Here is a 14156-nt window from a genome sequence, read left to right on the forward strand (position 1 = left end):
TTTGAAGCACGCCGCTAGAATTTTGAAGTATGCTGTCAGAATAGAAAATTCTGGTAGCGTGCTTTAAAATTCCGACAGCGAACTTTCAAATTTTGGTGCTGAGCTATTTTATCAAAATTAATTTTTACACGTTTGCCCAAAGAAATTTAGGCCACTATCTTAGATGGGCTGCCCAAAGAAATTTAGGATTGGGCCTTTGGGTGAAATATGGGATATTACTTCACTGTACTTTGGTTCAAATGTATGCCAGCTTCGTTAGGATCCAAAATAAAATCACGGCCTGGGCTTTTTGAGTGAAATGTGCAGTAAACTTTTACACGTTTAGGTGAGTCTTTTTGCATTAGATGCACCAATTTCTAATTGTCAATCTAGGATCCTATTTAGTACTACAATTTTCTCCTTAATTTATTCTTTCTTTGAAAACCATAAAACATTTCTTTTTGTGAAGGGCAAAATATGAATTATATACTCAATTTGTTTCTATTTATGCAACATTCTCTCCGTTTTTGTACGTCCCAAAATCTTTTTTATTCCTCCATTTATATCATGCTTTCACAACATCTATGAATTCAAATACATTTAATTACTCAAATAATACTTAAATGTAATAATTTCTCAATGAAACAACCTTAATCACTATTATTTTCTTCCACTATCATTAATAAAAATAACATAAATCTTAATGAATAATCTAAGCTCCTTTCATATTTGATCATTGTCATATAAATTGATGGAAGGAATAAAGTAAAAGGAAGGGTAGGAAGGGGAAGGGAACGAGGAAGTGAGAAAAGGGAACAGGGTGAAGGAAGAAGCGTTTACAAACACATATAAGAATCCTAACATATGAAAACACGTTAACAGAATTAAAGTAACGAAAACATGGAAAATAAGTGTATGACTTTTTCTATGCCAGCATGGGTATTATTTTAAGTCAAATATATATATTTCTATTGTATAGAAGCTGAAAGGTTTCCACAGATTAGGTTAAGGTCAATAAAAGTTAGCTTGAGGGTAATTTAGACTTTTAAATCATTATTTAAGTTACGTGTCCTTTAACCCATTAAATGAATAGCCAGCACATTTTGCTGTTTCACTTTCCATTTCACCGTTGCTCTAAATTGGTCCACATCTTCCTTTATTTTCTATACATATATATGTGTGAGATAAATTCTACACAATTTATCAGAAACAACACACATGCGAGCTAACAATGTTGAAGAAGAAGAGGAGAAGAAATAGGAGATGCAGAAAATGAGATGGAGAAGAAGAGCTCAAAGTGTTATTTCATCTGTCTATTATTTCACACGTGAGTGTGGTCCCCTTTATACACCACATAACCTACTCTAACTAACCATTCTTCTTTACACTTTAGTCCCTCAACTAGTTACTTAGTACACTTTAGTCCAGTCTTTATAACAATACTCCCCTTCAAGTTGGGAGGTGAAACACATCGAGCACCCCAAGCTTGGACAGAAGAAAATGGTGTTGTGATGAACCCAAGCCTTTGGTCATGAGATCAGCCAGCTGCAAACTGGTAGAGATTTATTGTGGTGCCAGCTGCCCATTCTTGATCTTCTCTCGAACAAAATGACAATCGATCTCGATATGCTTAGTGCGTTCATGGAATATAGGATTAGCAGCTATTTGCAGGGTTGCTTTACTATCACAGTGTAAAGACACTGGTTGCTGAATCTGAACCTGCAGTTCCTTAAGCAATCCTAAGAACCATGTGATTTCTGCAGCTGCTGGTGCTAAACTTCTGTACTCTGCTTCGGCTGAGCTTCGACTGACAGTTTGTTGCTTATTTGACTTCCATGAAAATAAAGAATCTCCCAGTTTGATGAAATACCCTGTGACAGATCTCCTGATATTAGGATATAGGCCCAATCTGAATCACAATAAGCAGACAATGTATCTATGGGCTCTGTCCCTAGCAAAATACCAAAGCCTGGTGTTGCCTTTACATATCTCACCACTCGCAATGCTGCATCCCAATAAGATTGTTTGGGATGTTGCATGAACTGACTAAGTACCTGGACTGCAAAACTGAGATCTGGTCTGGTGATGGTCAAGTATAGCAACTTACCAATAAGTTTTTGATAGCTCCATATGTCCTCAAGTTCTTCATCTCCATTCACCCCTACATGCTTGTCATATTCAATAGTGGTCAACTTCTAGTTAAGCTCTATTGGGGTGGAGATTGATTTAGCTCCTGCAAGCTCAACTTCTGATATCAACTGAAGTGCATACTTTCTTTGCGTGAGCAGGATCCTTTTCCTTGATCGTAGAACCTCAATACCAAGGAAATATCTTAGTTCCTAGGTCCTTAACTTTAAAGGAATTGTGTAGTGTCTGTTTGGATTCATCTATCAGTTCTGCACTGCTCCAAGTGATAAGCAAGTCATCCACATACACTAAGATAACAACAATGTCAGATTTTGTGTTCTTAGTAAAGAGTGAATGATCAGAAGCACTCTGATGATATCCTGCTTCTACTAAAGCCTCAGTTAATTTGATGTTCCATTGACTTGAAGCCTGCTTAAGACCATATAGTGATTTAAGTAGTTTGCAGACCTTATACTCCCCTTGTTTCTGGAAACCCTGTGGCAGTTGCATGTAGACATCTTCATAAAGACCCCCTTGCAAGAAAGCATTATTGACATCCATTTGAAGCAAATTCCATCATCTAGAGGCTGCTATGCTAATGATTGTTCTCACAGTAACCATTTTGGCTATAGGAGAGAAGGTCTCATGATAGTCCAATCCTTCTTGTTGTGTATAACCTTTTGCCACTAACCGAGCCTTGTATCTTTCTACTTCCCCATTTGCCTTATACTTTATGTTAAACACCCATTTGGATCCTATGGCTCTTTTTCCTGCAGGTAGGTCAACAATTTCCCATGTTGCATTGTCCTCAAGAGCTTTAATCAATTGTGACATTGCTTCTACCCAGTTTTTATCCTGACAAGCTTCTTTGAAGTTCTTTGGTTCAACTGTTGCAGAGAACACACCCAAATAGGCCTTGTAATTGGCTGACAAATGAGAGTAGGACACAGTGCTTGAGATACAATGAGGATGATTCTGAGTGTTTGAGGTTGTAACATAGTCTTTCATCCATATGGAAGGTCTTGCAATCCCGCTAAATTTCCTGACACCAGCTTCCTCAGTATGTACTTGCTCTATATGTGATTGGCTTGTATCTGGATCTGTGACTGGTTACACTCCAACTTGTTCTATAGGTTGGTGCATAGCAGAAGTATCAATTGAATCCACTGTGTTCTCAATGGGTTCCAGTGTCTGAGTGTCTGCTGCAGCTGTTGATTCCATGGCTGGTGCATGTGAGACATGATCATGGGTAGGTTCAATTTTATCATGGGCTGTGGAGAAGTTTGAGTCTTCAGTGGTTGCCTGTTCCTCACTAGAAGAACCCTACACCAATTGTTCAGGCAGAAGATCATTTGTCATAGGATGTTCAGCACATAGAAATATGTCTTCAGTGAGCTGAGTTCCTTCCCTGAAGGGAAACACTTGTTCCCTGAATGAGACATCTCTACTAATGAACACTCTTCTGCTATCTAAATCATACAGCCTGTACCCTTTTTGTGTTTCTGAGTATCATATAAGGACTGACTTTCTTGCTCTTGGAGCAAACTTGTCACCACCAGGCAAGTTACTTGCAAAACACAAACAACCAAACACCCTTAAGTGCTCTATCTTTGCTGTTTTGCTATGCAGCACTTCATTTGGACACTTCTCTTGTAGCACTTCTGTGGGCAGCTTATTAATCAAATATGATGTTGTTATTATACAATCACCCCAGAATCTCATTGGCACTGAACTTTGGAACATCAGTGCCCTTGCAACTTCTAGGATATATCTATATTTCCTTTCCACTGTGCCATTTTATTGAGGTGTATATGGATAACTACTCTGATGTATAATTTCCAGAGATGTCAATAAATCATTGCGCTGAGAATTAAAGAATTCACTACCATTATCTGACCTCAACACTTTCACAGTTATACCAAACTGATTCTTTATCATAGCAAGAAAGTTTTTTATTACAACTAGCACTTCACACTTTGATTGAATCAAACATACCCAGGTATATCTACTGTAGTCATCCACAATGGTAACAAAGTAATACTTTCTATCATATGTGGATACTCTATGGGGGCCCCAAACATGTAGGTGAACAAGCTAAAAAGAACTATTAGAGCTCGTATCACTTGAAGAAAAATTTAACCTACACTGTCTAGCTAATAGACAAACATGACAATTCTCTTGCACCTACATATCCACCTTATTCTTTAACTCTGAAATATGTTGCATTGACTTCAATGATGCATGTCCTAACCTTAGGTGCCAGTGTTCACTTTCTGCTCTATTGTTCATAAAGAAACCTGTTGCAGCTACTGTTATGTTCTCCTTTAGCAGATACAATCCATTGTGCTCTCTACTAATCCCCATCACCCTGCCACTGTAAAGATCCTGAAACATACCAAAATCAGGAAAGAATGTGGCTGAGCGACTGAGATCTTTGGTGAGTTTTGATACTGACAACAGATTGAATTTAAAATCTGGTACATATAAGACATTTTTAACTGTCTTATTCCCTAGTATAGATGCTTCTCCAGTGTGTGTTATTTGTGCCTTATTTCCTGTGGGTAATTGCACTTCATTCCTTCCTTGATCATCAGTTCTTCTCATACTACTCAGAATATCTTTACAATATGTGACATGATGAGTTGCTCCCGTATCTATCACCCAATCACACATACCTGCATTTGCTAGCAAGGAAATTATACCTGTCATATTTATGGAACACTCTGGTGTTGCTGGTTTTGACAAAAGCTTGACAAGCTGTTTGTACTGTTCTTCTGTGAAGAATTGTCCATTCCCCTACACTTACACAGCTGCTGCCCTGCCTTCCTCATTGTTTACATTCACACTGTTGGTATAAACCTTTCCTCCTCCAGTCTGATTTTTTCTCTTGCTTTTGAAATCAGCTGGATAGCCAATTATCTTAAAACAGTTTTCCTTAAGGTGACCTTTGTATCCACAATGCTCACAAATGATCCCTGGCCTTTTACCTTTAAAGTCTTGACCCCTTCCTGCTAGCATGGTGAGTGGTTCCTTATGTGTATCAACCACACCTAAGGACCTTTTACTCTCTTCCTGAGTAACTATTGCATACGCTTCATTAACAGTCACTACAGGTCTTTTTGCTAGTACATTACTCCTTATGTTACTATACCTTTCATTTAAACCCATAAGAAACTGCAGCAAACATTATGACCTTAAATGTTCAACTGAATGTCTAGCCTCCTCACAATCACATGAGGACAGAGGCACTAATACATCAAGTTCATCCCACAAATACTTCATTTTAGAGAAATAGGTAGTTACAGGGTCAGTACCTTGTCTTAATGTTGCTATGGATGTCCAAAGGTGATAGATTCTAGTCACATTTGATCTATCAAACCTCTCCTGGAAATCACTTCAGACTTTTCTCGCATTTGAAGCATAGACAATGCTTGGCATCAACTCACTCGATATAATTCTTCCAATCCACGACAAAATGATTGCATTGCATTTTTCCCACTGCTCTGCCAATTCGCCTCTATACATGCTCTTCACACAAGTTCCGTCCACAAACCCTAGTTTACTCTTTTCCCGAAGTGCCAATTTTATCACCCTGCTCCACAACGCGTAATTATCAGGCCCTGTGAGCTTGAGCGGTATTAGGACAAGTCTAGGAGCATCTGAGGATTGCAAAAATAGCGGATGATTGTGATCTAGTGAGGCGACCTCATTTCCTGCCATCACTGATCAGATCGAAGTTCTGTCGAACTTCGATTCTATAAATTTCTTCCTAATTTCGATGAATCTATAATCGTCGCTCTGATACCATGATAAATTCTACACAATTCATCAGAAACAACACACATGCGAGCTAACAATGTTGAAGAAGAAGAGGAGAAGAAATGGGAGATGCAGAAAGTGAGATGGAGAAGAAGAGCTGAAAGTGTTATTTCATCTATCTATTACACGTGAGTGTGGTCCCCTTTATACACCACATAACCTACTCTAACTAACCATTCTTATTTATATTTTAGTCCCTCAACTAGTTACTTAGTACACTTCAGTCTAGTCTCTATAACAACAGTGTGTGTAAGTTTATTATAGATCATTAAAGTATCCAAAAATAAGATATTTATCCAATTAATCCAAAGTTAAACAACCGGACTACTGATGATTTGATACCAAGCGGATTAATAGTAATATTCACTGTCATTTGAGTTACTTTAGTTTAGGGGGGACTTGGTCATAAATGGAAAGCTTTGAAATGAAGGTCACCATGTTTTCCCTCTTCATTTCTCGAACATAATGTGATTTCCCCGTGAGAAAAGATCTATAACCAAGATACTGAAATCAATGATCAATAATAAATAGGAGGATAGAATGTAAATCAGAAAATAGTCTATACATGATTAGAAGTCCAACTTTAATATAACTCTTAGGCATTCAAAAGGTATGACCTAACCGTCAATGAAATTGAATGAAAATGACGAAAGATCATAGTTCATATCTCATCAACAACAACAAACTTAGAGAATTTTTATAAATAGGGTATGAGGAGGGTAATATGTATGCAAACCTTATCCCTAGGTTTCTGGTAGACCATTGGCTAAAGAAATAGTTCATATCTCAACAAAGGTAAAAATTATTATGTAGTAACTATTTAAGCCTTGATGTTAGAAGATATCCAATACCTATGTTGACGGAAGATAGTAGATAGCGACACCAAAATTTCATTAAAGTATACACAAGTTGATCCGAACAATATCGTTTTAAAAAAGAAAAACAACTCCAAACTTAGTATGTAGTTGGACTTAGCAAATGTTAAACATGGTTGGTGCTGGAGCCTAATCCACGCCATGGTCCACTTCAACGCGGTCTTAGTAGACTATTGTAAGTTAACTACCTTTTTCATGTGCTAATTAGGTTCTATAATATTGTCACCGTCCTATTTGATTCATTGTTTTTTTTTCCTGTTCTTTTGAACTGTTCTCTGACAACAACGAAAAAAATTATTTCTTCTGATTTCGTTTGAAATAGTGAATATTTACATGTGGACATGTGGTAAGTATTCATATGCTTTTTAACATTTTATTTTCAATAAATTTGTCGATTTGAAGTTAACTGTTAAGATATAGGTACCTTTCCTACTGTTATTTATCTAAATTTGATCGCCAGAAGTATATTTTTTATCTATATTCAAGCAGTCATAATATAGGCCTTTACATTAGAAGAAAGGAATATAAAGAATAAAAATGAAACAAACATGTTACCCAAGTTGCTTCATTTTATTATAGAAATTTATTCTTCTCAATAGGTACTGCTACATTTTTATTTTTATTTTGTAAAATAAATACAAAAGGATATACTTTTACCTAGACAATAATATAGAAAAAAAATACCTATATAGTAACAAAGTCATTGGCATAACCATCAACCACACGAAAGCCAATTTAATCAGCATTATCATGATAAATACATGACGTGCAATCTAAATAACGATTATCGCTTCAAATATGGCTAAGAACTTAGCTTGAAGAATATTATTCCACAAATACCCGAGTATTCAAGAATTCAACCACAGAAAGCAAGACAAGTGGACAACTATCAATTTAATTTACTTTTCAGTAGCTATCACTCAAGAGGCGAACATTAATCTTATTATTTTAGTGATTTATTAAGTTAATTAGTTGCCCCTGACTTCCAATATTATATTGATGCCGCCCCTTTTATTTTTAAGCCCGCTGGACTTCGTTAATCTATATTAATAGACTACCTAACTGTTTCAATTATCAATCTATGATTAGGTATTGCCATTATCTGTAAAAAAAAAAATGTTTTACTTCCTTGTTGCATTAGCTTCTTTTTGCATAAAACTTAAGAGAGAAATGAAATTTTGACTTGATAGCGTTTGTTGAGGGAACATGTAAGAACAAAAAGGAAACTTTGTAGTCTAGTCAAATAAAATGGTGAAAAGATTGTAATAAAAAAGAGTAAATATAATGTTGGTCTCTCTTATGATCTTTTGTTAATTAGAAAATTTTCAGTTTAAAAAATTGAACACTCTGACACATGTTAGTATTTAAAAAGAATGTCAACAATGAATTTGAACGGAATGAATAGCATCGTTTAGCATATTCCTAAACGTGTGAAACATTACCTATCTAAATTATATCTATTATTCGTACAAGGAAGATGCTGATTAAAATCAAGATCAAGAAATGTGTTTTTTAAGAAATGGCCTGTGTTAAATTATTAAGCTTTGGCTCAACCCTCTTGACCATTTGACTAGAATTTGCAATGTGCAATTTGTTTTATGCATATATAAATTCCAATTTTGTAAAATAAAGCAGAGAAGCCAAGATTTTGGTAGGTATACTCTTGATATTGTCAACAACTAGGAAGATAAGTTTGTCAAGGCTAGGAATATTATTATAGTATATATATAACCATCACACTAAGGTTTCCTTGCACGATTTACCCATTCAACTCTTAGCTTATAAATCGTAGCTAGTTCTTCCTTCACATTATTCAACTTCTCTTTTGCAGAACATATTTGTTGCTTGCCTCATTTTATTCCTTGCACTTCCTTCAAGTCATTCCTTGAGAGATTCAACTATGGGGAACAGAAGTTCAAATCTTGATAATGACAACAATATTTCACGTCCAATTGATACTCCATTTAAGCTTCCTTCTCCGTTGCCCACTTGGCCCTCAGGTACTTTCTGTCTATCAATGTGTAATCTTCCATTATCTTATCATTTTTGCTTTACTAGTATCTGATCACTTCTGGTGTTGTTAAAGGCTCGCTTAAAGCGCGCTTAATTCTAAAGCTCGGTAAAGCCCAAGTTGTGTGATTTGCCTCGCTTAGTTGACGCGTGCCTATTTTCATTGATGGGCTATGTCTTAAGATAACAACACTAGACAATAAATATATTTGGCAAATAGAAAAAAAAAAGGCAGTCCGATGCACAAAATATCCCGTTCATGTACGGTCGGGGGAAAGACCGCACCTTAAGGCTATGATGTTGACAGTCTGTCCTAATACAAGCATTAGAGGGTTCGAGCCGTGAAACCAATCATTAATACTTGCATTAGAAAAAGTCATGGCTGAAATTTTAGTGATTATTGTTTGTGTTATAGTTATATTTTCTTGCAATACATGTTTATCTTTTTGTAAATATTTTGTTCATTGTCGCTTTTCTCTGCTAAAGCCCACGCTTTAGTTGTGCTTTGCGCTTAAAGATTTAATAGACTTTGGCCCTTTTTGTGCTTTTCTCATTTGGCTACTTTGATCAATTGTTCTGTTTATTTTGATTGTTTAAATATTAGGTCAAGCCTTTGCTACTGGAGTTATTGATCTTGGAGGTTTAGAAGTGTCTCAAACATCATCATTGGCTAAAGTTTGGGCTACTCAAGAAAGTGGACCAGATGATCTTGGAGCTACATTCTTTGAACCATCAAATTTACCAAATGGCTTCTTTATGCTTGGATCCTATAGCCAACCTAACAATTTACCCCTCTTCGGATCGGTTCTTGTTGGAAAAGATTCAAAAGGAGACGCGCTAAAGATTCCAATTGACTATACACTTGTATGGAGTAGTGAGAACTTGAATATCAAGCAGGATAGTGTTGGCTATATTTGGCTGCCAATTCCTCCTGAAGGCTATAAAGCCGTAGGCCACGTTGTAACAACGTCGCCTCAAAAGCCTTCTCTTGACAAAATTCGTTGTGTTCGTTCTGATTTAACCGATGTGTCTGAAAGTGATGATTGGATTTGGGGCAATAATGGATTGAATGTGTATTCTTCAAGACCAAGAGACAGAGGAATCAATGCTTTAGGAGTCTCTACTGGTGCTTTTGTGGCTTCAAATAATGGAACTGCAGATTCATTAGCTTGTTTGAAAAATGTCAATGCTAATTTATCTGCTATGCCAAATTTGAACCAAGTTAAAGCACTATTTCAAGCCTACTCTCCTTTGTACTACTTCCATCCTGATGAACAATATTATCCTTCTTCTGTCACTTGGTTTTTTCAGAATGGAGCATTATTATATACCAAAGGTCAAGAATCTGCACCAGTTGCTATTGAGTCAAATGGTTCAAATCTTCCTCAAGGTGGTTCAAATGATGGTGCTTTTTGGTTGGATTTGCCAACTGATGATTCCGCGAAAGATCAAGTCAAAAAAGGAGATTTGCAGGCTGCTACAGCCTACTTACACATTAAACCAATGTTTGGCGCGACGTATACTGATATTGCTCTGTGGCTATTTTACCCCTTTAATGGCCCTGCTAGAGCAAAAATTGAATTCATGACTATTCCATTAGGGAAAATTGGACAACATGTCGGCGATTGGGAACATGTTACGTTAAGGATTAGCAACTTCAATGGGGAGTTACAAGGTGTGTACTTTTCTCAACACAGTGGAGGAAATTGGGTAAGTGCTTCTCAGCTTGAATTCCAAAATGGTAACAAACCCGTGGCCTATTCATCGTTGCACGGTCACGCTTCTTATGCCCAACCAGGAAAAAATCTGCAGGGGAATAACAACATAGGCTTAAGAAATGACACAGCAAAAGGGCAAATGATGGACACTGGAGCAAACTATTCAATAGTTGCTGCTGAATACTTAACAATTGTTGAGCCAGCATGGTTGAACTATGCTAGAGAATGGGGTCTGAAAATCAGTTATGATATTGCAAATGAACTCCAAAAAGTGGAGAGATTTTTGCCAGGAAAACTGAAGAATGCTGTTGAGAAACTTGTGAAAAGTCTACCAAATGAGGTGTTGGGTGAGGAAGGACCAACTGGACCCAAGTTTAAGGACATGTGGAATGGGGATGAAAGGGGTTAAACATTGTATATGATCGATTGTGATCAAAATGGGGTTCGGTTTTTACTTGTTTTAATATTATTTTTTTCCACAATTCCTGTAAGATTTCTTTAATAAAAAGATGGGATTGGGTGAAAAGTGTTTGTTGTAAATTGCATGAAAATTTTTATTCTTGACAATTTGGAGAAGTGATCCGGAAACACCGGATGAAACAAAAGATGATGCAGAAGTTTAGTGCCAATGAGATTGTTCAGGTGACATTTCTCATAATCCTAACTATATGACAACATCTAAATATTTGGACTTCATTAATTTTCTGAAGGTTATGACACAAATATACACGGGGATAGAGGTGTTTATTTGATTGGTTCATTGATATATAACATATGTCCTTATAAAATGGTATATTTTTTTAAAAAATCATTCTTCCAAGAGTAAAATTCAAATAAGCACAATACAAACGCATTTTTTTCTCAAGAACAAACTAGAAACCAAACGGAGAAGAATGGGCTTTTGGATGTCTGAGTGTTTGGCTTCATAAAAACAATGAGAAACACACACACACACACACACACACACACACACACACACACACACACACACACACACACACACACACACACACACACACACACACACACACACACACACACACACACACACACACACACACACACACACACACACACACACACACATATATATATATATATATATATATATATATATATATATATATATATATATATATATATATATATATATATAAGACAGAACAACGAAAATAAGAATAATAAGTCTTTATAATTCAAATGGGCATCAGTTGCAATTTAATAACGGATAGTGATCCATCAATAGCCTCGACTAGCACGAGGACACAATATTACTCCACCACAAAATTGACTACTTACGCCTGACGGGGTATTTTGGCAGTTTATAATTAGGAGTTTCATTTTTCTATTGCCACATGCTTAAAGTTTACTATTTTGTATCTGAGAAAAACTCGATAAATAGTTTGAGCGATAGTTGACTTTTGGATTTCATACGAGATTGAGATCAATTCGTTGTATAAGTGGAGAGTTCCAAACCTGCACATACATACTGTATGTGTTGACAACAACACTATATGGATCAATACGCATAATGCTGATTAGTTTATGTGACAGTGTTCGAATTTCGAGAGTCAAACAAATTATTTTTTGACCACAAGTTTTTTATATGCATTATAAATATTTTGAATTATTAATTATTGTAATTTAGAATAGTTTTTACGTAGATCCCAAATATGTAAATTTATTTTGAAAAATTAAAATATTCTATGTCCAAATACATGGTCCAAATTAAGAATTTTAAATCTCGAAAAATAAAAAGTATCACATAAATTGGGACAGAAGTAGTATCATTTACTGCTAGAGTTACTTAGGTCTCTAACTATTGGAGTTACATGAGGCAGTGTAGCAGATCAGTTTTATTTTGGATTATTTATGTGTATTGGGCCTAGCCCACAGTGACTTTGAGATTAGGACCGAGTCTAGCCCATAGTTTAGTATAGCTAGATTTTTCAATTTTGCCCATTGTATAAAGATGATATCTGGAACCTTCCTTGTAGCTTTTGAGTTTGATAGTTGAATAAGAAAATATTTGATTCTCTCAATGCTCTCTTTTCTCTCAAGCCCTAGCATAATCTTCTTCAAATTTCGCTGCAAATCAAAGCTTTTCATGGTATCAGAGCAAGGAATATTGTAGATCTTGCATTTTCGAATCCACCGATGGTACCCTAGTCCAATTTTGTTCGAGTTTGATTTCGCCGATATTTTGTCTTCACACCAGTTTTTCACTTTTCGATTGGTTTTTTGATTTCACGGTCTAATCTCTCTATTTGGATGGGAGTCCAGTCGGATTGAGTTTTTTTTGTATGAAATTTTTCGGTTTCGAAGAGAAGCTTCAGAACTAGGGTTTCTGGCTCGTCGACGTTTCTTTTGCTGTTCCGAGGTGTAATTTCAATGCTGTGGTATCTTCGTTCTCTAGGTCATTCTTCTCCGGTTGCGAAGAAGGCTGGTAAAGCTGTTCTATTTTTCAATATTCTCTGTTGATGTCGATCCAGTCTACAAGCCGAGTTCTTCTTATGATATTACTTGCTCTTGTTCTCCTGATAGTATTTTGCTTGCATAACAACTGATGTACATATTAATATGGGGATAATCTTTCTGGTGTGCTACATTTGTATTTTTCGTATGTTTTCAATCATGACAAATAGTGATAGTAGCAATACTAGTGATTCTGAGTATACTCCTCGTGCCTCTAGTCCGTTATTTCTTCATTCCTCTGATATACCGGGAATGTCTCTCGTTGTTGTTCCCTTTTCTGGTTCTGGTTTTGGTTGGTGGAGGAGAAGCATTATCGTATCCTTGTCAGCAAGAAACAAAATTATTTTCATGATGGTACCTATCCCAAACCTACTGTGGGTTCCCCTGTATCTAAGTAGTGGGGCAGGTGTAACAACATAGTTATATCCTGGTTAACTAGCTCTCTCACACCTGAGTGTTCAATATTCTGATACTGCTGAGAGTATTTGGAAGCAATTGAATAGTAGATATGGGAATTAATGGGACAAAAAAATTTGAAATAAAGAAGGAATTAGCATCTACATGTCAGGGTCCTCTTGATATAACATCATATTTCAACAAGCTAAAGAAACTTTGGGATGAATTGGGAATTATGGGTTCAAATCATGCAAACACACGTACATGTGCTGCAAAAGATCGTTTACCAAAGGAAGATGAAGAAAATAAAGTTCACCAATTCTTAATGGGTCTGAATGATACTTACATTACTGTCAGAAGTAATATCCTCATGATGAACCCACTTCCTTCACTTGACAATGTATATAACATTCTCTTGCAAGATGAAAAGCAGAAATAAGTGATTCCCAATACCCATTTTACACCTGATCTGGCCACTTTTAATGCAAATGCAACTAATAAGTTTCCTCCTCAATATCAGCCCCAAAAGCAATATATTCAGAAGGTTAATTTTGATCCAACAAATCAGAGAGTGATTTCTGATCAGAACAAAGCTTTATTCTACAAGTACTGTAGGAAGAATGGACATACTATTGATAAATGCTATAAATTGAATGGGTTTCCCCAAAATTTCAAGTTTACCAAGGGCAAAAAATTTGGAACTGCTGCAAATACTGAGTCCTCAACTTTTGGGAACTCTGAGTCTGCCCCAACATTT

At 36.2% G+C, this 14156-nt stretch overlaps 2 protein-coding genes across 2 annotated transcripts; one reads left to right on the forward strand and one right to left on the reverse strand.

Moving 5' to 3' along the window:
* Positions 1-4908: 4908 nt before the first annotated feature.
* On the reverse strand, positions 4909-5826 carry LOC142173778 (uncharacterized). The gene is made up of 3 exons (XM_075239428.1): positions 5553-5826; positions 5362-5435; positions 4909-5280 (listed from the first exon to the last, which is right to left on the reverse strand). The coding sequence occupies exons 1-3, from the start codon at positions 5824-5826 to the stop codon at positions 4909-4911; spliced, it is 720 nt and encodes a 239-aa protein (XP_075095529.1).
* Positions 5827-8563: 2737 nt separating this feature from the next.
* On the forward strand, positions 8564-11068 carry LOC107803146 (hypothetical protein At1g04090-like). Its single transcript, XM_016626784.2, has 2 exons — positions 8564-8800; positions 9415-11068. Exons 1-2 carry the CDS (start codon positions 8701-8703, stop codon positions 10935-10937), a joined length of 1623 nt encoding a protein of 540 aa, XP_016482270.1. The 5' UTR covers positions 8564-8700; the 3' UTR covers positions 10938-11068.
* Positions 11069-14156: the final 3088 nt, after the last annotated feature.

Source organism: Nicotiana tabacum, chromosome 19 (genome assembly GCF_000715075.1).
Source record: "Nicotiana tabacum cultivar K326 chromosome 19, ASM71507v2, whole genome shotgun sequence".
NCBI lineage: Eukaryota > Viridiplantae > Streptophyta > Magnoliopsida > Solanales > Solanaceae > Nicotiana > Nicotiana tabacum.

What these genes read in the sequence shown, in the direction of transcription:
- LOC142173778 (XM_075239428.1), bottom strand. Translation starts at nt 5,826, where the DNA reads ATGGCAGGAAATGAGGTCGCCTCACTAGATCACAATCATCCGCTATTT. An exon ending in GATTGGAAGAATTATATCGA is followed by an intron (nt 5,436 to 5,552) that starts GTGAGTTGATGC and finishes GGACATCCATAG; the next exon opens with CAACATTAAGACAAGGTACT. An exon ending in ATTTGTGGGATGAACTTGAT is followed by an intron (nt 5,281 to 5,361) that starts GTATTAGTGCCT and finishes TGTTTGCTGCAG; the next exon opens with TTTCTTATGGGTTTAAATGA.
- LOC107803146 (XM_016626784.2), top strand. Translation starts at nt 8,701, where the DNA reads ATGGGGAACAGAAGTTCAAATCTTGATAATGACAACAATATTTCACGT. An exon ending in GTTGCCCACTTGGCCCTCAG is followed by an intron (nt 8,801 to 9,414) that starts GTACTTTCTGTC and finishes TTTAAATATTAG; the next exon opens with GTCAAGCCTTTGCTACTGGA.